The sequence below is a fragment of the Rhinolophus hipposideros genome, assembly GCF_964194185.1.
Source record: "Rhinolophus hipposideros genome assembly, chromosome: 1".
Lineage (NCBI taxonomy): Eukaryota > Metazoa > Chordata > Mammalia > Chiroptera > Rhinolophidae > Rhinolophus > Rhinolophus hipposideros.
The window spans coordinates 16,811,245-16,834,732 of record NC_138047.1 but is presented as its reverse complement, the minus strand read 5'-3'; the positions used below and the strand labels follow the sequence as shown (position 1 = coordinate 16,834,732).

At 35.7% G+C, this 23,488-nt stretch overlaps 1 protein-coding gene across 2 annotated transcripts in view; it reads left to right on the top strand.

Moving 5' to 3' along the window:
* PLXDC2 (plexin domain containing 2) overlaps window positions 1–23,488 on the top strand; it is a 393,562-nt gene that overhangs the window by 148,063 nt on the left and 222,011 nt on the right. For both annotated transcript variants that reach the window (XM_081040277.1, XM_081040276.1), the window contains one exon: window positions 17,935–18,146. In XM_081040277.1, the coding sequence (XP_080896403.1) occupies window positions 17,935–18,146 (212 nt within the window). The remainder of the gene's footprint in view (window positions 1–17,934; window positions 18,147–23,488) is intronic.

Genomic DNA, 23,488 nt, shown 5'->3' with positions numbered 1-23,488 from the left:
CCCCTCGCTTTGAACACACATATCTCATTACTCTTGCCACTTTCTGAAGCAGTTCTGGAAGTCCTCTTTCATGAGAGTCTTTGGTGTTGTTGTGGCTGCCTTGATGCCCCAAATCAATCCAAAACATTTACCTTTCATCGTTGTTTTGACTTTGGGGAAGAGCCAGAAGTATCATCGTGCCAGATCTGGTGAAAAAGGTGGATGAGGACACACCATAATGTTGGTTTTTTTTGACAGAAATTGCTGTATACCAAAAGCGATGTGTGACACAGAGCGCTGTCATGATGGAGGATGATATACCGCACACTATAAAGCACACCTTCTCTCAACCGTAGCTCACACCCGACTGACTGCACTGAACAAGCTGAAACTTATCACATACACTGTTACTGAGGTTCAGCGTGTCACTTACCATACTGAAGATCCCTGCCTTTCTGTTAGATGGCACTTGGCAGCAGCATTAACTGTATTTTGTATCATATATACATATATACACACACACACAGATATATATTTCATTGATGTATCACTTTCTCAATTTTCTCTGTTCAAGTACTACCATTTTATATTAACTGAACTATAGATGGAGTAAAGCCATTACCCAGGTTTCAGTATGGAGTTAAAGGGCAACTAAGGTTAACACCATTTGATTACAGAGCATAGAGACATAGCCCCAGACCCAGACAGCAGGTCACACTTTCATAAAATAATCACATATAAGATCAGCTGCTTATCTCCCAAGGGGTTCTTTCCAATTTAACCAACTACCAAAATTATTTTCATACAATTATGCTACCATTTTTCTAAAGACCTATAATAAACGCCTCTTTACTTTCCTCTTTCCTTTTCCTAGATTGTCAAAAGGCTTGTCTGGCTTTTCAGTGTAATGTGTATCTCACCACCCGTATCATATTTTTACTCCAGTTTAATACCCATAGTACTTTAGTTCTTTACTCTTGGTATTCAGGGACACCATTTTTGGATTTAAATTGACTCAAGTTTAAATATTAAAGTACATGTGCCATCCTTCTTTACTCTATATTTTTTTTCTGAGTTTTGATGTTGTTTTTTATTTTTATTTATTGTCATTTTTTGTTAACAGAAAATAAGAGGAAATGTTCAGAACTAACTGACATTTTGTGTCCTATTTCCTTTTCCCTCCTCTATCTTGTTTAGAATTTAGACTCCTGTCACAAAATAATTACATTTTTTCTCCTTGTGGCCTTTATTAATGATGAATATATATATATTTTTAAAGTGCTGTTGTCCTTGGTTTGGGACCAGATTTGCCATTTACATAACTGCTATTGTTAAGGTTATCCATCATATGAGCCCACCCTCCATTTGTTGAAATTTTGAAGACTCAATGTTTTTGAAAGCTTTTGAAAGTCTAACTGATAATTAGGAAAATACAGAATTAGAAAACACGTGATATATTTAGCTTCCAAGAAAGATGAGAACATTCTAATAATTTATAAGAATTTAGACCACCTCTTTGATTAACCAACAACTTTCTCCTATTTTTTTCCATGGATCTGTTCATTCATCAAATATTAAATAAACACTATATACTATATCCTATTCTATGGAGTTAAATGCAAAAATACATAAAATATAGTCTTTTGAGGTACAAATATAATTATATGAAGAATTGGAATATAGAAAAAGAAACAAGCCTAAGCAATTGGTATATTTTTAGGGAGGGCTCACCTTTTTATATGTATATGTATATATATATATATATATATATATATATATATATGTATATAGATAGATAGATAGAGATAGATATAATTTACCATTTTTACCATTTTTAATTATATAATTCAGTGTTAAGTACACATTCATAATGTTTTATAACCATCACCCCTATGAACAGAACATTTTCATCACCCCAAACTGAAACTATACTCATTAAACAATAATTCCACATTATTCTCTTCTTCCAGTTTCTGGTGACTTCTACTCTACTTTCTATTTCTATGAATTTGACTACTCTAGGTTCCTCATATAAGTGGAATTATACAATATGTGTCCTTTTGTGTCTGGCATAATGTCTTCAATATTCATCCATATAGTAGTACGTATCAGATTTTCATTCCTTTTTATGGCTGAGTAATATTCCATTACATATACACCACATTTTATTTATCCATGTGTTTGTTTATTCAGCAAGTATCCACTTGCTATTCATCTATTTATGAATGCTTAGATTGCTTCTGCCTTTTGGCTAATGTGAATCATTGTTATGAACATTGGTTTACAAGTATCTATTTTAGTGGAAGATTACTTTTTATTTGAAAGTAAATTTGAATTTAAGAAAAGATGCAAGGATAACTCTTGCATGTCTTTTAACCAGACTCGGAATGTTAACATTTTGTCCAGTTTGCTTTACCATCTGTGCCATCATCCATACATTTTTTTCTTAACCGTTTGTAAGTTATAGAAATCATATCTAAACTTTCCTCTCAAAATCAAATAATCCTCATATTACCTGCAATACTTGAGAATTGACTTAATGTAGTATTTAAAGTTATATCTGAAGTATCAAAAATGAATATTTACTTCACAGTGAATTTTAGGACTAGCATACTTTAACCCATACTGCATAGATATTTAAAAAGAAATATTTAGTATATGACATCATCTTCTAATTGTATAATTTGGTAACGATAAAATATGTTAATATTTCTCACTGTTCAGTTCTAAAGTCAAATGTTGTATTGCTGTCAATATTATTATTTTGAGCCAATATTTTTAGCCCTTTTGATAAGGACTAAAATATTTATAATGGCAAATTTTCAAATTAGTTTTAGCTTATTAATGTCATATTTACATGTCTGGGAACATAAAATTAGTTTGCTATGGTTCACTCTGAGTAAAAATGACTAAACAACAACAAAATGCCTAGGAGAAGCTTAATAGAATCTAGAATTTAAAAAAATAAGCCAGTGTTTGTAAAGTATGTTTTGATACTTACCATACAAAAGGTGGTATGCTATTATTTTATCTCTTAGGCTAATATAGATGATATGGATCAGAGAAAATATGTGATTTCTACTTTAATAAGGACTTTACCTATTAAACAGAAATTCCTGATTAGGGATAAATAAACAGCTATACTTTTTCTGTAGGTAAAAAAAATTTTCCAGAAGATCCAATAGGCTATTATGTATGATATAAGTGGTACAATCAGACAAAGATGGATTTTTTTTTTTTTTTTTTTTTTACAACAGTAGGAGAGACAATCAATAAAATGTTTTCACAGCAGGGATCTTCTGAAGGGGTAGAAGCATTTCCCCCACTTTTATGGAGTATTTTTTTCTAATGAATATGCTGAAAGTAAAGATGTAGAAAAAGAAAACCATGTTTGTTGAGTTTTATCTGCAAACATAGTCCTTCTATCTTTCCTTAAAAGTCAAAACTGTGCAAAAGCAACATGAACACGTACCATGTTTCCCTGAAAATAAGACCTAGCCGGACCATCAGCTCTAATGAATCTTTTGGAGCAAAAATTAATATAAGACCCGGTCTTATTTTAATATAATATAAGACCGGGTCTATGTAATAATATAATATAATATAATATAATATAATATAACCCCAGGTCTTATATTAATTTTTGCTCCAAAAGACGCATTAGAGCTGATGGTCCGGCTAGGTCTTATTTTCAGGGAAACACAGTTATATTCTCATATGTTAGGGAAAATTGTGTTGATTTCAATAAAATTGTTTCTGACAGATTTATATGATTATTTTTTGAAAATTCTTTATAAATTGAGTTGTTACTAAACCAAATTTTTAAATTAAAAAGTTTTCTATCCCACAAAAGGGTTTGAATAAGATAATCAAAAAGAGAAACATGAAATGGAAATAGCATAAAAATGTTGACTCGTTAGCAATCAAAAATGTAAATTAAAATAGTGAGATTCCATTATTCCCTTAACAAATAGAAAAAAAAAATTTTTTGAGACATTGTTAAGTGATTGATGAAAATATGAGACAACCATGTTTATGTCTTGCTGGTTAGCGGAAACCTATACAGCCTGAGTGCAGTACAGTACAGATTCCTCTTTTGAACTCTGTTCCTGAAAAGTAATTGAGGCTGCTCTTTTTACGGTGGCCAAGACATGGAAACAACCAGTGTTCTTTGATAGATGACTGGATAAAGAAGGTGTGATATATATACACAATGGAATACTATTCTGCTATAAGAAAAGATGAAATAGTGCCATTTACGACACATGGATGGATCTCGAGATTATTATGTTAAGTGAAATAAGTCAGACAGAAAAAGTCAAGAACCATATGATTTCACTGATATGTGGTATATAAAACTGAAAGCAACAAAGGAACAAGACAAACAAATAAACAAAAACTGATAGACATAGTTTAGTGGTTACCAGAGGATAAGAGGGGTGAGGTGTGGTAGATGAGGGTAAAAGGGATCAAACATATGGTGATGGAAGGAGAACTGACTCTGGGTGGTGAACACACAATGTGATATATAGATGATGTATTATAGAATTGTTCACTTGAAACCTATGTAACTTTACTAACCATTGTCACCCGAATAAACTTTAATAAAAAAAAAAAAATTGAGGCTGCTCACAAAAATTTAGCCTCCAGTATCAAAGTAAAATTTCAGCAATTGAGGATTAGGTATTAATTATTCTTAAATACAGTTTATAGTCAATAACATATATTTAATGTATAATGCTGAAATAAACAAGTTATATGCATATTGGCTCACACCTCCCACACATACACACAAACATATACTTTTTTGTACATAGACATGTACAGACATGTAGAGAAATATCCAGGAAGGATATTCACTAAGGTATAACTCTGCCCCTTGCTTCTAGGACCGAATACTAAGTATTTAAAATTTTCTCCAATTTTGAAAAATGATTTAATTTTCAAATTTTTGGTATTAGAAGGAAGATAACATTTTAATTTAATAATATATTAATGCCCTTTAGGTTATTCACTCTATAATATGAATAATGATTTTTTAAATAAAATGATAGAGATGATTACTATAAGGAAATTGTATAAAGTCCATCATGTACAGCTTTCTGAACTAGAGAAAGATTTTTTAAATCCTTGATCCTCAGATATTGTTTACTTTAAAACAAAGGAAAGAATCCCTTGGTTAGTATTGTCCTAAGCATTAGCAAATATATAAATTTTTGTTGGTACTCTGGCAAGCTGTTTTTGCCCAATAATGAAAGTCATAGATTTTTAATTATTTTATGAAATTCGATAAATTTCAAAATTCGAAATTTTCTTGTTTAATAGAAGGTAAGTTTTTGATAAATTGTGATAAGTACTTGAAGTACAGACTTTTCCAGTATATCTGGAATTTGTTTGTGTGAGTAAAAAAAACATTTAAAAAAAGGTAATTTGAGACTAGCAAGAGAATGAAACATTTGGATTTTACAAGTGTCAGACTTCTAATCTGTAAGTGATTGAAGGTTACTTTGGATTTCCATCTCACCTTGGTGGCTTAATCCTTAGCTCTTAGTTTGTATATTGTAGGAATATAGCATAGATATTGAAGTCTAATTTTAGACAGTTTTTCCTGCTTAATTTCTTTTTTTAATGTAATTTTGTTGATTGTGGTTTATTTACAAAGATAGTTAAATGCTTAATCAGCATAAATATATGCAATCGTGCAATTTAACTAGGAATGTTATTTAGAAAAGTAATGACTAAATTCAGACATTCATGACTTTTTTTAGTTTCTTGGGAATTTCATTTTAAAATTGTTTTTTGAATAAAAGGTAGTTACTATTCAAGTTTAAGTATTTCTATTTCCCCACACGTGAAAAAAAACTTGTTAAATTCAGTGGATTAAAGTTATGATACAGTTTGTAAAAGATCAAAATTTCATAACTGCATTTATATGATGTTCAACTTTCTATTTCTTACCATTTTCCTAATTTTTGGTTTAAAGTGCCCCATTCTTGTGAAAGAGGCTATTTAGAATATGATTTTTTTAACTCAAAATTATAGGTTTACATAGGGAAATTTATGCTTTTCTGTCAAGATATTTCACCTCTAATACTAGTATGAGTTAATTATAAGGGGAACTAGATAAGTGGATAATTTATGCAAGTAGTCAGCTAGTAAATACTCAAAAATACTTAATGAAGCAAATACATTTTTGTAGATGAAGTGCTCCATATTTAAGTATAAATAACAAAATGTCAGTTTGTTTCAAAAAAGTGTATGTTTTCTGCTGTAACTAACATGTTATTTGTGAATCCTTGCTTCACAATGCCTTTGATATTCAGAAGCATAAATCTTTCCTGTGATTTCTTTTTCATAGAACTTATTGTAGAATTTTCTTGAGATATCAAAATTAAGTAATTTTGCCCATTGCTTTGTGGTTCTAAGGTTGTATGAAGATATATTTCATTAAATATATGAATCAAATGTGAGAAGTAGAATAACAGGAAAAATTACTTTCTCTTGCTATAGTAATCTCTTGGAACATTTAAAGGTATTTACAGTAATAGTGTTTTAACCCTGATCTTTTATTTGATGAAACTCATATATAGCAAAAGAGGTGAGAAGAGTATAAGAAATTGCACAGAAATTGGCAGGGCTGCTACTAAATTTTCTGAAGAAATAACCCAACATATCTGAGTACTCAAGGCTGAGAATTTTAAGCAGAGAAATAAGCTTATTTTAAGAAGAGCTGCCAGCCATGATGGAAAATGCCAGGTCACTGCCCCAACTATGCCATGACAGGAAAAAAGACAGACTGGATAGCCTGTTTTTAGTAAACATTTATTATAATAACTAAAAAGAGCACAGAGATGAATAAATGACATCTCCCTTGGCTAAGCTCATGGTAATTTGTGGAAGAGTGACATTTAATCAACAATTACAATATCATGAGAACACAGCAATAGGTTTGAGTAAAGTTCTATGAGATCACATCAAAATAACTCTGCCTAGGAAAATGATATATTGATGGTAATGAAAGGCTTTACCAAGTAGGAATATTTGAACTTGACCTTCAAAAAGTAGAGACCTAGGGCTATTTTTCTCTCACTATTGAAGCAGCACATTGTAGAAAATGTGTAAAATAGAGATATGCCAGAAAAACAAACCAAAAGCTAGCAGCTGCCATCTCGCACAACACAGAGAAAATTACTGGTAACAGTTTATAATGTATTTCTTTCTGTCGCTTTTTTTCTTTTGTGTATGTACACATATGTATATATTCTTCTTTTACCCTATTCAAAGACTATATACAATGTTTTATACTTACTCATCATTTTTTTACACATTTAAGAATATTTCCACAGTATCAAATTCTGGAAGACTTTACTACAGATTGAAAACTTTCTCACAGAAAAATTTTATTAAAATTAGAACCCTACTACTAATATTAGATAATACAGTACTTGCTTCAAAAACAAATCCTATCAAATACTAACAAGTACAATTTTACAATAAATCCCTGTGAATATACAAGAGACAATATTTGTAATTGATTGCATTTCTTTGACTTCTTATAATGTTATACATTTTCATATATTTACTAGTATTTATATTTTCTTTGCTATGGATTATCTATTCATGACATTTGTCCATTTTTTAAAATCGAGGACTAATCTCTTTTAAAATGTAGTGGTATATTTATTGGTATATATATATTGGTATATATTAAGATAAGTCATATGTGATTGCAATTTTGTAGGTGATAAACTGGATAGATATACACAGTATTAATCGTATGTGCTAATGATGTTTTTCTTGCTGGCCTTTTAAATTTATATAAAACTGAGAACAGAACCAGTTTTTTTTTCCTTAATATTCTTGATTTTTTTTTTATGCGTGCTTTTGTAATGACTGAGTCTCCAATCTGAGCACCTTAAGACAACATTTTCTGTACCCTGTACTTTCAACCCTAGCACACAGAAGGAAGCTCATAAATGTAAATTTTTGTAGTTGTATTTTTCACTTTTATCCTGGAATGATGTTCAACATTTAACAACTAATAATATTTGGAGAGTCATATGGTTCTCAGACCAGGCCAAAGGACTGAGCCCAGATCCAGAGGCTTTGTCAAGACAGGTATTTATTCCCTAGTTGTTGGATTATGTGGGGTGCATTGCTCATCTCTTTGCAGGGAGGTGGAGAGTTGGGGTGCAGTTAAGCTGTTAAATTGTTTGGGTTGAACTTTAGAATCACTTAGTCAGGTTTCAGAAAAATACTACTGGTTTTCATTCTAAGAATATGGTATGTCTTCCACTTACTAAAGTCATATTTTAATAAAGAAACATAGGCCCAAAAGGTTGAGAGACTTGCCTGGGGTTACACAGTTATAACCTTAGGACCAGAATTATTTAAAAAAATAAACAATAGAGATAATTTTGTGATGAGGAAATCGCAGGTGTTATCGGCCTCTTGTTCAAGTCCACACAAATCTCTAGAGGACATTTAACCTGTAGACATTTGGGGCTATTTCGATAGTGGTATGATTTATGTGATTTAAATCAGATAAAAATATAAACTATAATCTGATAGAAATACATGTGTTGGTTGTCATCTGTCATTGGCTAAGTCAGCCTTGGCTCAACATTGGGCCGTTAGAGATTCTGACTCCACAAATTGAATATAGTCTGATGACAATATGCAATGAGATTGAGTCTATCAGACATCTGGTAACCATCCATCAAGAGAAGGCCCTCAGTGATTTGGTCCCTGGGCATTTGGACATGACCTTTGACCTTGGGCACCATTACAACAATTGATTCCATCTGGTCTGTTCTGGCTCAGAGGACTCACATTTTCCATAGAGAGGCTATTGGCCCTGACTGGTCCTTGTTTACAGCATTTTCCATCTCCCTCTGGCTGTCAGAGTCAGGTTTTTTCACGCACTGGGACTCAGCTTTCAGTGCAAAGCCCTTATTCTAAAATCAGCCATTCCCAATACAGGAAACGAGAGTAGTTTAGCATGGCTAATGATATATGGAACTGTTCAAATATTTCACCAAATAAATTTTTGGTTTTTTATTTTGCTATGGAGACTCTAAACTTGCATAGTACATGAATTTTCACAAGTTAAATAGAATACCTGAAAACAAATGTAGAATATTTAATATATGATCCAAATGGATATTAAGATACAAAGGGTGCCAAAAATTGTATACACATTTTAAGCAAGGAAAAAATTGTATTAAAATTATAATACTGAATATATACTGATAAGAAAAGATGAATACAGGTCATGTGTATACATTTGTTTTTTGGCGCCCCGGTATTTAGCTAGCCAGTAGATAATAGACTTCTGGCTGGGAAGGACTGTCAAGGCTATAAAGCTGCCCCCTCTCTTTTTACGGATAGCAGGAAGTCACATACTAAAAATTCCACATAGTTTCTGGGTTCATGATACAATGTTTTCTACAGAAAATTCCAAGGATCTTATTAAAAGATAGATGTTAATTTAATTAAATGCTATTTTCTCTGTTAATATATTTTTTGTCAATTATGGCTTATGTGGAAATGAGTTTATTCTTTAAATCTGGCAGAGCTGAAGAATCAGTGGATAGTCCGAGTTCTTTGACTGTCTTCCTTTTTATTATAAATCAGAAAGTTATCATCAGGTTAAAACAAATGCTGAAATCTCCTTGAATTAAATCAATTTTTTCTTTAAATTTCCACTAGGCAGTGAATAAAAAATTCTCAATTAACAAGAAGATTCATTATTTATTTTAAAATACTCTTATGTCTTTCAAAAAATATAATCAGTATTAACATGCTATTACTTTCTACCTCAGTTTTACATTAACGTTGTTTCATGGACTTCCATTGGCAAAGTCAGCTTGATGGGCTATTGTAGTCTTTATTTGCTTTCAAATGCTGGATTGGTTACATATTTTTGCTGTTTTAAATAGTCCATTTTGTCTAACTCTTTTTTTCTTTTCGATTGTTTCTTTGTGTTATATTATTAGGCTTTGTGACAGATTGCTAAATTGACTTTCTGAAAGGTTAATTAGAGACAGTTTAGATAACAGTTAAGACTAAGCCTCTGGATCTAGCTTTGATTACTTTCTGAGGCTATCACTTACCCTCTCATATACATCAATAACCTCATAGGAAAAAATGCGCTGATAATAATACATGCCAAATACATTAATGTATGCAAATGTTCAGAACAGTGCTTGACTTTTAACTAACCCTAAATAAAGATTAGTTGTAATTAATATTATTATTAACCCATGTTAGAAGCAATGGATAAAACACCTCTGTTTTACAACTGTTAACACAGTTTTATTCTTTCTATTTATTTTTAATGCTTAGTAAATATATAGCAGTACTTTAAAATTGCTTTAAATTTTAGTAATGATTGCTTATAAAGCTGAGCATGTTTTCCATAGGATAATTTGCCGTTCTTATGTGTGAAATTAAAATGTCTGCTTATTATTTTATTTAGTAGTAAAATTAGAAAACTATTAAATTTTAGAAGTGTAAGTTGGTTCTGTGCATATTTTGGAGTGTTTGAATAGATTTTTCCGTTTTCACATTCTATTTAATATTTTTATATATTTTTCTTAAACTGCCTAATATTCTTCATCAGAAAAATACTGTGCCATGCCCCAGAACCCTACAATGACTCAGATGACAGAGAAGGATAGGGCGGAAAGGAAAGGGTGTGCACTTAACGTCTTGGCCTTAGGCCTTCATGATTGCTTTGCTCTCTCAGAGGCTGAGCTCTTATGCTTCAAAGTTCTAGAATAATTCTCCTCTTATTTTCCACTCTTAACTTAAAATTGTCCTTGTTTCATCTACTTCATAGCTTTTCAGTCTCACTGGGCCATGCCCACATTCCTCAAAGACATGTGTTGTATTTCTTACTGAGTCCATTAACTGAAAAGAGCTGAGATGATGATGAACTGTAATCGCTGCTGTTACTGAACATCACCCAACTGGCCAGTGAGCTATTTTTGAGTTGAGCTTGTATAAGATAAATAGAAGCTATTATAGATTTGTTTTCCCATTGTTTTCTCCTTCTTCCACCCTGTTTTCTGACTTTTCAGAAACATGGTTAAAATCTTAACAAGTTGGACAAGAAATTGCATCCATAACTTTTAAGATGCTGTCTGAAATGAGCAGCAACCCATCCAATCATTCATTTACTCATTCATTTTTTTTTCAGAAAAAAAAAAACTTTGGATAGTTATTATAGATCAATGCCTGTGCTTGTATTAATGGGATAAAAAAATATAAGATAGAGTCCCTCTTCTGAAACATCTCTGTGTCAGGCATCTCCAAGGCCATCTACAGGTCTGATGATACGCTACGAGGACTCACAATACTTAGCATATAGTTATATCCATGGCTATGATTTATTACAGAAACAGGATATAAAGCAAAATCTTCAAAGTGAAAAGGAACTTGGGGCAATGTCTAAGGAAACCAGGGCAAGTTTCTAAGGGTCCTCCCCAGCAGGAACACACAGGATGTTTAATTCCTCCAGCAATAAGCTGTGACAGCACATGTGAAATGTTGTCAACCAGGGAAGATCATTAGAAACTCAACACCCAAGGATTTTACTGGGAGCTGTTCACATAACCACCTCTTCTCTAGCATGTACCAAAATTCCAGACTCCCAGGAGGAAAGCAGGTGTTCAGCATAAACCATATTGTTTACCCCAACAGTTTAGCCACAGTGAGCCACTCTTATCTGTTAGGGGATGGTGGGAACCCTCCCTAAACCGAAGTTCCCGGATGCCAGCCAAGGGCAAGCTTTGCAAACAAGGTTTTCTAAAGATGGCAGTCTCAGGCCTGCTGTGTTAACACTTTTCTGCACAATTTCACATTCAGGTGGGGTAGGCAGAAAAGTGTTTAAAAAGTCAGGGAAGAAGAGTTATTGGATTATAGCAGAACATTCAACTAGCTCTGCTTGGGGGAGTCAAGGGGAGCTTCATTGAACAAGTTGATATTTGAGCTGGATCTTACAGGAGTTGTGAGATTTCTCAAAGCCTGGAGTGAGGAAGGGCTTTCCTCCATGCAAAAGCAGCTATATTCATTGCAGATACAGAGATTATGGAGAAATTCTGTGTGGTGGGAATACAGGGTGTGATGGGGAGTCAGACACAGGAGAGTGGTTGGAACAAGAGCATGGAGTGTTTTAGAGTTGTGTGGGTGTTGAGCCATTCTCTTAGAAGAGAGAAGTGAATAAACTTGAAAGGTATCTCTGATAGTTGATGAAAAAAGATTGAAACAAGAAGAGATTGAAGACAGTAAGACCAGTTAGGAGGCAAGAGATGATGAAGATGTGACCTAAGGCCCCTGTGGTGGGACCAGAACGTGGAGCTGTGGTCCTCAACCAGGGGCCACAAAGCATCACATGAGAAGCTTAAAGAGAATATGATGTCTAAGACCTAACTCAAGCCCTTTAATATCTTGACAAAACATCCTTTATGCTTCCTCTTCTGGAGCTCTCTTACTCTGTAATACTGTCAGTCAAAACCTCAAAGTCCACTGCATAGTCAGTTCATTATTGGACATAACCAAGAACATAACCATGTGCATATAATTTCCTCTTTACTTCCGCAATAACTTGAAGTGCAAAGCAATAACTTGAAGTACCTTAGCCAAACAATTTCATCTATAAGGTCAGACAATTAAGTTCGTAAACTCATCCTAGAAAAAGTTATACATATTACATTGCTGAATATTACTATGGTCACCTTCATCCTAGAAAAAGTTATACATATTACATTGCTGAATATTACTATGGTCACCTTCATCCTAGAAAAAGTTATACATATTACATTGCTGAATATTACTATGGTCACCTTCAAAGTGCTCCCCTTGAAAGTTATGCACTTATGCTACCGCCTAGTCCACCCTTTAAAGCAATTTTGGAACTCTTTTTCTGGAATGACCATCAGAGCTGTCGTATTACCCTTGATGTCCTGCATGTCAGCAAAATGTCTTTCTTTCAATATTTCCTTTATCTTCTGATAAGAAGTCACTGGGGCCAGATCAGGTGAGTGGGGAGGGTGTTCCAATACAGTTACTTGTTTACTTGCTAAAAACTCCCTCACAGACGGTGCTGTGTGAGCTGGTGCATTGTCGTGATGCAAGAGCCATGAATTGTTGGCGAAAAGTTCAGGTCATCTAACTTTTTCATGCAGCGTTTTTAGCACTGCCAAATAGTAAACGTGGTTAACTGTTTGTCCAGTTGTTACAAATTCATAATGAATAATCCCCCTGATATCAAAAAAAAAAGGTTAGCAACATCGTTTCAACAAGTTCGTGAACTTAATGGTCACACCTCATATTCTCAGATGAATCTAGCCAGTAAATCTGTTTTCAGTGAACAATCTTAATGCTTCTGCAGTGGATTCAAAGGGGTGTTTCGCTCACTTGTAAAGTGCCAACCAAAGTGCTTATCAAAAAGTGCAGTCTTGATGGATTCTAATTGCATAAGATACATGACAATGTATGTAGTTCTTAGTGGTTCCACATGTATTATGTGTATGATTTGTATGCAAGGCTCAGGAATGGGGTTAAAAATGGCTTCAACATGTAACTATTATATAAATGCAAAGTATTTAAATAAAATCGTTAGGGTAACACACAAATATGGACATATCTACCCTAGCACAACTTTCTTCCCTTTTGTTTTTATTTTATTTTAAATTATTTCATTTTATAATATATGATGGCAGAGACTTGTAAGGTTTGTGAAGAATAATATGAGGATATATATGAGTTTCTTGTTTTACTCTCATGAACTAGACATTATTGGGTTTCATAGTGATGTTCTATTTGAAATATAGCAAAGTGCCTTCTTCAGTAATAGTTTATTGGCTATTTTAATCGAATAAAATATTTCAGGGGTGTGTTAAGATCAATTCATGCGTTATATAAACAAAAATGTATTCAAGCTTTCTCTCCTTATATCCAAATGGGAGACATTAGATATATTTAATGTTTTCATGAGCTATATGATTAACGACTATAGCAAAATGTGTTGGAGAAAATTGTCTTTGAATGTTTTCCTTTGGTGGTTTAATTAACATACAGTGGACAGAAAGCAAACAATCTGTTCAACCAGATGATTCAAAGATCCCTCCTGTTGCTTTGTTTTCCCTGCAGCTGGGAAGGGAAAAATTATATTACATATATTCCTTCCTCTTGCCTCTGAATGATTTGTTTTGGTGGTGATTTAAAATGTTTCATGAGTTTGAAAGCTCATGAAGTATAGGAATAATTTACAATGTAGATAACCAGGCTATGGTTTTGCCAGTTTTCAGTCTTTATTTCTGTAAAACGTCCATTTTGACTTGTTTTATCTTCTTTAACAATCATTCTGAAATGGGACCAAAATCTAAACCAATTTCATCCTTCAGGCTTGTGATCCATGTACTACTGAATTATGGGCCTATAGTAATGCTTCCTCAATGCATGATCAGGTAGTCTTGCTTATTCATAACATAACCAGAGAAAAAGAATTAGGTCTAACATAGCAACCAAAAGAAAATTCATGGGAACCAGGCCCTAAATCTCACAAATTTTCTCATTAGAAAATCCTCAGGTCCTTCCTTAAATCCTGTTTAAACTTTGTAAACACAATTATAGCCAGCAAGTGATCCATTGGTCAGTTTACAAAGTTTAAGGTAGCAAATTCTAGGAGGAGCAAGCCCATCCTTGATGGAGGCAAACCAATCAGCGACTGTAGCAGCTGATAATATGACAGTAAAGCAAGAAAGAAAAAAGAAAATCATAAAACATTGCTAAAAATTAAAAAAAAAAAAAAAAAGAAAAAACACCACCAAAACTCTACAGCTGCTTGGGGACTAACACTCTTATGTGCTAGAGTGAGCATTTATTCTTATTTCATATCGGAGGCCTACTTGTCTATTAAATTTACCTTTCCCAATAATACAGCTAAAGGACAAATTTGAATGGTCACCGCAAAAACAAGAGTTTGACACATTAATCCAACTTCCCAAACTTTAACTTAAGTGATATTAAAAGATAAAGTGTGGCATGTTAAAAATTTTAAGAGTTCATTTACCGGAGTAAAAAATCAATTCCAGTCAGGCAGCGCCAAACCAGAAGTGATTACGGGCCTTCCAAGAACAGGAGCCAGGGGAGAGACTTTTATGGAGTAAAGATGGTAGGAAAACAAGGAATCTATTTGATTAGCTACAGCATTTGCCTGATTCAGAAAAGCCAAGTTGGCTGTTTGTTGGATTGGTTTTCCTTAGTTCTTTACCTAACCTCAGCACTTACAGGCTTAGATTTGGGTTTGTTTATGTAGGCAGCTAAGGTAGTAGAACCACCCTCCTCTAAGGGCCTCCTCGTTTAATTAACTTAAAGGGGTATTGTGGACTTTATCATCCCTAAGTTTTGAAACATCTTTTCATTTATTTTCTAGGGTAAGAAAGCAGGGAGAAAATGAGAAAGGGGACTCAAGGAAGTTGAGAAATAGACTTCCTATGCAGTCAGCTCCCCAATGTAGTTGTTTGGTCTACTTCCTGTGCGGCCAGGACCAGGCTCGTGTGACATTACTGGCCTAACAGGCGTCATGGAAAGTACTGTATTTTTGTCTTGTACTGGAAATATCTAAAAGGATAATGGTGAAATTAATATCAGGGAATTAATGCCCCTAAATAATCCCAATTCAAAAAACCCAGAGTTGCTTTGAAGTTCTGTTTTGAAGATTTTAAGAAAGACTCATTCTTTGACGTTTTCAGTATACTTTTCCTGATTTACGTTATAGACAACTGACAAACCTCTGGTTCAAGCCATTCCCCTTTGTGTGATTTTTTTTTTTGAAAAATAATGTTTATATCTAGGATGGTTTAATCCATTAATTGCATTCCATTTGCTACGTTTCTTATCTAGGTTGACATATTAACAAGGACCCTGTATAGATTTTCAATTGTCCCTTCATGAATATTTGCATTCAGATAGCCACCACGCCTAGTGCAAGGCCAATGCACAACTCTAAAGTTAACCTAAGTGCGTGCTAGGAGATCTCAATCTGGTTGTTGTAAAACTTTTATTGCTTACTTTTGTTGTAAGCTGCCTCATATGTTTTTGGTAATGAGGCCAGGTATCTAAATGAAGCAAATAAAATTGCTTTCTGTAGCTTTGCCTAGAATCATAGGTCTTAGAGCCGGACATGTCCTCAGGAAAAGCTGTCTGCTTTTGCAGGTAAGATATTTTCATTCCCATTTAAAATACACCTATAGGGTAACTAAAGCACAGAGAGTTTTGTAAATTATGCTAGACCCCATATCCAGCAACCCTAACAGGAAGAATTCCACACCAGGTCTCCGGAATCCTTGCAAAGTATGTCTTCCATTACTTACTTCTGCCTGGTCCTATCATTCTTGCTCCAAAAAGACTCAACAACTCATTCATTCATTCAGTCAACAAATATTTATTGAGCACTGTTCAATGACCAGTGGGAATAAGAGTGTTAAAAAAGAAACATTTTCTGTAGTGGAGAGTGGGAGGGGACCATGATCAATCTTTTATGTACCTGAGTATGTTTCAGCCTGACAACGTTCTATGAATTGAACAGCGCTACATTGTTCTGGCTTTTGGATTCTTCTCTGTGGAGTTCTTGGCTGTTTCCTTCTCCATGGTTCTTTTAAGCTCTAATAGTCTACAAGCCCATGGAAAGGTCTAGCTTGCCGAAATCCTGGTAGTGTTTTCTCTCTAGGAGGCATCCAATAAGGCGTCAGGCAGTGCGAGACCTCTTCAGTTCACAGCAAAACCAAAGAGTAGTCATTCTCTCTTTCTAGAAGAATTACTGGCACCTTTCTGAGGGGAAAAGCAGATATTTAAGCCCGTTTGCCTTTGAGGAGTAGTGGTAGCCTTACCTTAGTTATGAGACTTCTAAGCAGCTGACTCAATGATATTATACATCACATTAGATGCATTTTGGTTTCTTAGAATGCTCTTGTATTGAGGGGAACATCACAACCCTAATTAAATCACTGCTCTCTGAAGCCCTTTTTGAACCCATCTTCTGCCAGGTGTAAATCCTATCCATTCATATCTTTTGGCGATGGTTACATAGAAGAAGGCTGTTCTTCCTAGACAGAAACTGAATTCCCCGTACGGGGGGTGCACCTTCCCCTGCTGACCCACTGAAATGAAAGACTAGGAGTGATGATTAAATCTAATTTTCCCTCCTGTAATAGCAGGCTGAGACGGGTCAGCAAGGCCAGTTCCTGCAGATGGGTTTAAAATACCTTTGTGATTTGATCTCCTTTCCTTCTCATCCATTTCTCTGAGTGCCTATCACTGTCGTACTTTACCGACGTGACAAGATTCCAAGGTGATGCCTCCTGAGGGTGTTGCTTATTATGTGAAATAGGCAATGAACGAAGTCTGACTTGCGAACTACCAGGCAGGTTAGCACATTTACCCGAAGATCATGCCATGTGTTATTTAACCCATTAAAACACGCCGTTGTCTCTTTGCTGCTCAGCATAACTCATGTGAAACAAATATAAGCTCAGAAGTTAATAGTATCTGACTTTCATTTCCATATGTACTGAAAATCATTTGGTTTTCATTCCTTGATTTGGAGTGTAGCTTGAATTCTCAGAACAACTGGGAATGTTTATGAAGTATGTGTGTGGAGGGTGGGGAAGGAAGGGAATAAAAATGCATTGTGTTAGGGCTGCCTATCTGTTTTAGGGACTCGAAGGATCTGTACATTAACCATTGTCACAGCCTATGGTGGGTCCTAAAATTGCATCCTTCTCAGACATGTGCATATCAGCTCCAAATGTTACCTTCAACAGATTTCACTGTTATGAGTTAGTTTTCTAGTTTCATGACTAGCAGATTTTTTTTTCTGCCCAAGGTGGGAGGATGTGCATGATTCATAGCAAGTAGTAACTCATTATTTTATTTCTTTTCAAACAGATGGGTTATATCAAGTTGCTCAGACCTTCCCGCAAACAGAAGAGGAGATAGAAGTGGACACACATGCGTTCAGCCACCGGTGGAAAAGGAACTCAGATACCCTCAAGGCGGTGGACACCAATCGAGCAAGCACGGGCCAAGACTCCCCAGAGCCCAGGGGCTTCACAGACCTGCTCCTGGACGATGGGCAGGACAACACTACCCAGATCGAGGTAGGTAAATGATCGCGGCAATTCAAATGCATTAAGGAATATATTTCTTGTAAGGCATCTGACTTCCACATATATATATAAGCTGTCCCTTCAGCTCAATCCAGAGCTTTGGGACTTTTTTATTTTTTTGGTAAATATTAATTTAATTCATCAATAAATAATCGGTTAATATTCAGTAATCCAATAATAAATGATAATTATTTTAATTAAATGAACAAATAGCTAAGCCAGTTAATCACTCACAAATTCATTTAGTCTTGAACCAGATAAACATGGGCTTGATGTGATGACAGTAAGGGGACATGAAGATGAATGCAATACAGCGCCTGCCTGCCTGCCTGCGAGGAATTTATCGTGTAGGTTCTGAACGCCATAACCAAATCAGCCCTATGCCATGTGATCTGTACAAAATAACAAACAGGCTGCAGCGTGGCGAGCACGCAGGATGGAGTGAGCGCCTCCTTGTGGTGGGCTGTTGTCAAAGAGGCTAATTCTAGGAGTTGGCATGTAGGCAGGGGCTTGGCTGACTGAGGGGAGCTCACCAGGATGATAACCCCGTCTGGGGTAAGAGAGGAGCTTCCTGACAGAGCGAGTTATGTCTGCCGTGGCGGAGTCGTAGAGCGGCATGGCATACTGAGGGGTTCGTTGGGTCACCAATTGTTCTGGTTTGCCCAGGAATGAGAGGTTTCCTGGGGTGTATGGAAGACTTGCACTGCTAAAAATGGGGTGGTTCTGAGCAAACTGGGATGGTGAGTCCCTCTGTGACTGTAAGTAATTCTTTGTTAAGGTTGGAGCCATGAAGTGTAAGGAGAAGGATGGTTGCGGATGGGTTTGGTGACTCTGGAAGTTTTCTGAGGGCACATTTTAGGCAGATTTTAGGGTTACCCAGAGGTCTCTGTGTATTACATTAGTTAAGTTTCCATAGCCCTTAGCATTGAAAATCTGCAAATCATAAAATATGGTTTGGATAGGACACTAGATATAACAAAAACAAACAGGTAAATCTTATGGAAATAGGCAAAAGCCACCCAAATGAGCACAGAGGCAGTTTATTCAGTTTGCTATGGCAAGGGACTTAGCCTCCATTACCTGACCTTGGTAGAGAATCAGAAACAGTCAGGGGAGTGTGGAAGTGTTTTTCAGGGTCAAAAGAGGTTCCAGGTAAGCTCTGATTGGTGGCTATTGGCCCAGAGAAACTAAAGGTGGGCTAATGAGAAGCAGAGCATCACATATGATTGGTTGGGGGAGCATGTTTGTCTCCCTCTGGTTGGTCCTGAGTTGATTGCATTGACAAAGCAATAGGGAAGCTGTCAGTTATTAATCAAGTCTTGCCCATCCTGCGCCAGTCACTGCCACGATTGTGCACTGGCTCCCCAAACTCCAACTATAGAAGTTGGGGTCAGGGTTCTATTATTATCCGTGGTCCAGCCATTGTCTCTTTGTATATTCTCTCTCAACCTGAAGTTTTAGTTCCTGCTTTCTCCCAGGTGACAGGCTTCATACTTTTTAAGAACCAGGTGACATTCTTTTGACTGCCCTGAAATGCTCATTATTTAGGAAAAGAACTCAACTTCATGAAACAGATACTCCACATTCTGCAAATAGTGTCAAGACGTCCTTTGTTGCCTCATTAGTGAGAAGACTCTTCCGGAGATCTGAAGCACAGGCATTGGGATTCTGCATATGTGAGAAGCCCAGCAATTTTCAAAACCCCTTTTTATCTCCTTAACTAGCATGTGATTCCAGTGGTCCCTGGCTGACTCTGCAGGCCCAGTACCAGACAAAGAAAATGTGCCAATGTATGGAAGTCTTTCAGTGCTAGACGTCATATAGTATCTATAAGATGCTATTTTGGCTCCTGCAAATTGCCTGCTATTTTGGCAACTATGTTGTTATAGCAACTTGAAGTAGGCAATGTAATTCTTCCCTGCAAAGGTCTTTAGCTAGCGTGCAACATAAAGAATGGAGAGCTGAACAGAAGCAGAGGTGTTTATTCTCTGCCCAAAACTGTACCCACTGAGACTGAAAGTGGGGAGCACAGATTCCTAGAACTCTGTGATCTCTGTGCAGGAGGCTGACTTTTCTTAATCATTTGTAAACTAGAAAGTCCCTTTACTCAGGGATGTATTAGCACTCCTCAAAATACAAATCCCAGTTGTTATTATTGCTGCAATTTTGTTATTCTGCCATTTTTTTTTCTTTTCTACCTTACGTAACAGAGGGAGACCACATAACGTAGTGATTAATGATTTTGAACTAGTCAAAAGGAAGAAGGATGGTGCAGGAAGCTCTTTGCTGGGTACTCAGTTGGTGCTAAGAGGTGGCAGGTGGTGCATGGATACCATTTTCCTTAGTCCTTACATCAGCCCAGTGAGATTTGCATGTCCGGGTTTGCTGGGTAATCTCAGTGACTTTTACATGAGGGCAATTTCAGATTTCGGTTTCATATTTTTTTCTCAGGATTCCCATTAATGAGTAAAGGGGCTGGTATTTAAACTCAGGCCTGCCCAGCTTCTAAGGATTAGCCTTTCTACTTGACTCTGCTTCCTGTAATATACAAGGAAAAATAAGTGGTACTTTGATTATGTAACAATTTTGGACAGTGGCAAATATCAATATGGAAGTAACATTGGAGTTTCAGTTGGGCTAAAAAAGGGACTTGTCTTGAAGTTAGCTGTGCACGATAAGAGAACTGCTTTTATTTTGAGAGTTTATTGATTTGATGGGGTCCTGGGGATTGATTAAGATTATTGGGGATCTAAAGTCCATAAGTCATTTCTTGGCACCACCACTAGTTGTGGAAACAAAAGCCTACATCTGAAACATCTCTGTAGTTTATTTATCCTGGCCCTTCAAATAGCCTTTTTGAACATTATTGTGTCTCTTTTGGGGAAAATACTTTTTCTGGATTGACTTAAAAACAGGAAGAAGAAAGTAAGGAAGCAAATGGTTATAGAGTGCCTACGCAGTGCTGGGTACTGTGATGAGATCTTTCTTATCTTTTAGGAATATGCATTTTGATTTATACTGCTAATTATAATCAATATGGTCAATGAAAGACTATGGGTACTTTTCCTTTAGATGCTTCTAAAGTCCACATCGGGAATCAGAATTATTTTGCCTAAGAGTCCTGGCTATAGTAATAGCTGTTAAAATAATTTGTGTCCCAGTGAGACTAAAACCACCAGAGTGGTATTCCCATGCACGTTCTCCTCCTTCTGCCCTTGTCTAGACTTTATGTCCCACTTTCACTAAACAAAGACAGAGAAAAAAGACAACAGCATATTTACTATTTTGGCACAAATCCATTATGAAACAAAGCCTGTTATTATCTTATATTGGTGACAGTATTTTTTCTGGCCTTGCACAAGAACAGATAAGGAAGGATACTGTAGAACTCAGTATTCCAGCTAAAAAATTCTTCCAACTGAAGTTTGTTGTTGTTGTTGTGATTGTTTTAATATTCTTGCCCTGAAGGTCTAAAGATGTTTTGAAACCAGTAGTATTTCCTATTGAACAAGCAAATGCCACTGTTGATCTGCACATTGATTTATGTGAGGCTATCCTCTTGCATTTATTTTCTCTGTTCATGTGGACATATAACCACTTAACAAGTAAAAAGAGCAGTGTCTTCTTCTGATTAGTAGGCATTGAGAGTGAGGTGTCATAGCGCAGTCACTCGTGTGCTACTTTTTGTGATTACTTTGGGAGTATAAGAGTTTCCAGGACCTTCAGCTGAGGTTGAATTCCATTCCTGATTCAGTCTTGTTTGAGCAGCCTCCAGGGAACCCCATGACCCTGGGGACACATGCATGGACGAGCTGTGCGTGTTTCTCCGCCTCCCCGCTGGCTGCCCTGCTTTTTTCTGGCACAGAGATCTCATAGCATTTGTGGTGCCTTATAGAACTGCGAGGGCCTGAGCAGTGAGAAGAACTGGTGAAAATAACTAGTCTTCATGAAGCTCCGTTTCATCATCTTATTCTTGTGTAGCGGTGCTGGTAACTTATACTTATTTGCTTTCCAGAAATCAATCCCAAATTCCTTTCTAATGGTGAACCAAACGTGTGGTTTCCTGCACTTTATTCACATGCAATATTGAGAGCTTTGTCTTTGGACAAAGAAAGTATCTCTGAAAAGGATTATCAAGTGATTCTTTTGCCTTGATTAAAAAAGCACCTGGGTAACTTGAAAAAAGGGAAGATTTAAAAGTGGAGATTAGGAATTGTGTAAGTTTAGCTTTATGATCCAAACCTGACTCAGAAATTGTAAGTTTGACCAGTGCCTCTCAGGTAATACAGACGTGGCCGGACCACATGCCGTACTCTGAGCTGCAGGAAGTTAGAGCACAGAGCAGATTTCGCTAGTGCTTTTGAGTATATAAATGTTCTGAAAAAGAGTAGATTAAATTGAGTTGCTTACCAATAACACATCTCATGGATTTCTCTTTCTGGCACCAAATTAAAAATTAAAGGCATGTCCAGCAAGTGTCGTATCATTTGCCTTAAAGCTCTTACCTGAGGAAGGTGCAATTGAGAATGGTCACCAAATATGTGTGCTAAATGGAGCTAAAAACTAGAGATCAACCATTTTTCTCCTAAATGTATAGGGAAAAACTCTCTGTGATCTTCTGCTGTGGCATACATTGTCCATTGTGGATGCATCTTAGTTTTTACAAATTGTGCAATATGCTCCTTTAAAAAATTAGCAATCACTAATTGCCGCACACATGGTTATTATGTGTATTCTAATATTTTATTGCAGTCCCAAACTAGGTAATCTGTTTGAAAGAAAAGAAGTCACTGGCAAATGCTTAATCTGCAAAAGAGTGCGGTTGCTTGAATGATTATTTTACAAAGAAAAAGGCAAATTTCATAATGTTCCTTGCAGGCCGAATGTCTATGGTATGTTTGCTCTATAGAGAGTACATCGGAATATTCTTAGATGATAAAAATCCTACTGCTCGTGTATTTCAGGCCTAAATAAGCTTTCTCTACTTCAGAGATCTGACAATAACAATAACGGATATAAATATAGGAGAGTAATAAGACGTATTATCCCATTTCACAGAAATAGAGTAATAAAAATGTATGAAATATTGCTGGGCTGATTCTTCCCTCAGGCTGCTGTTCTGCTCAGTGAACTCACTGAAGACAATACTTACGTATGAAAAAAGTGTGATAATACAGGTTTATGACATTTTTCAAAAGGAAAAATAAAGTACCACCTGATACATAACAGTACTGTTACTTATTATGAATGTGCAAAGCAGGTGTAGATTATTTTTTTTTTTAATGAAGCATTTCCAATTTCCATTTTAGGGGATCTTAAACTTGCAGAGGCTT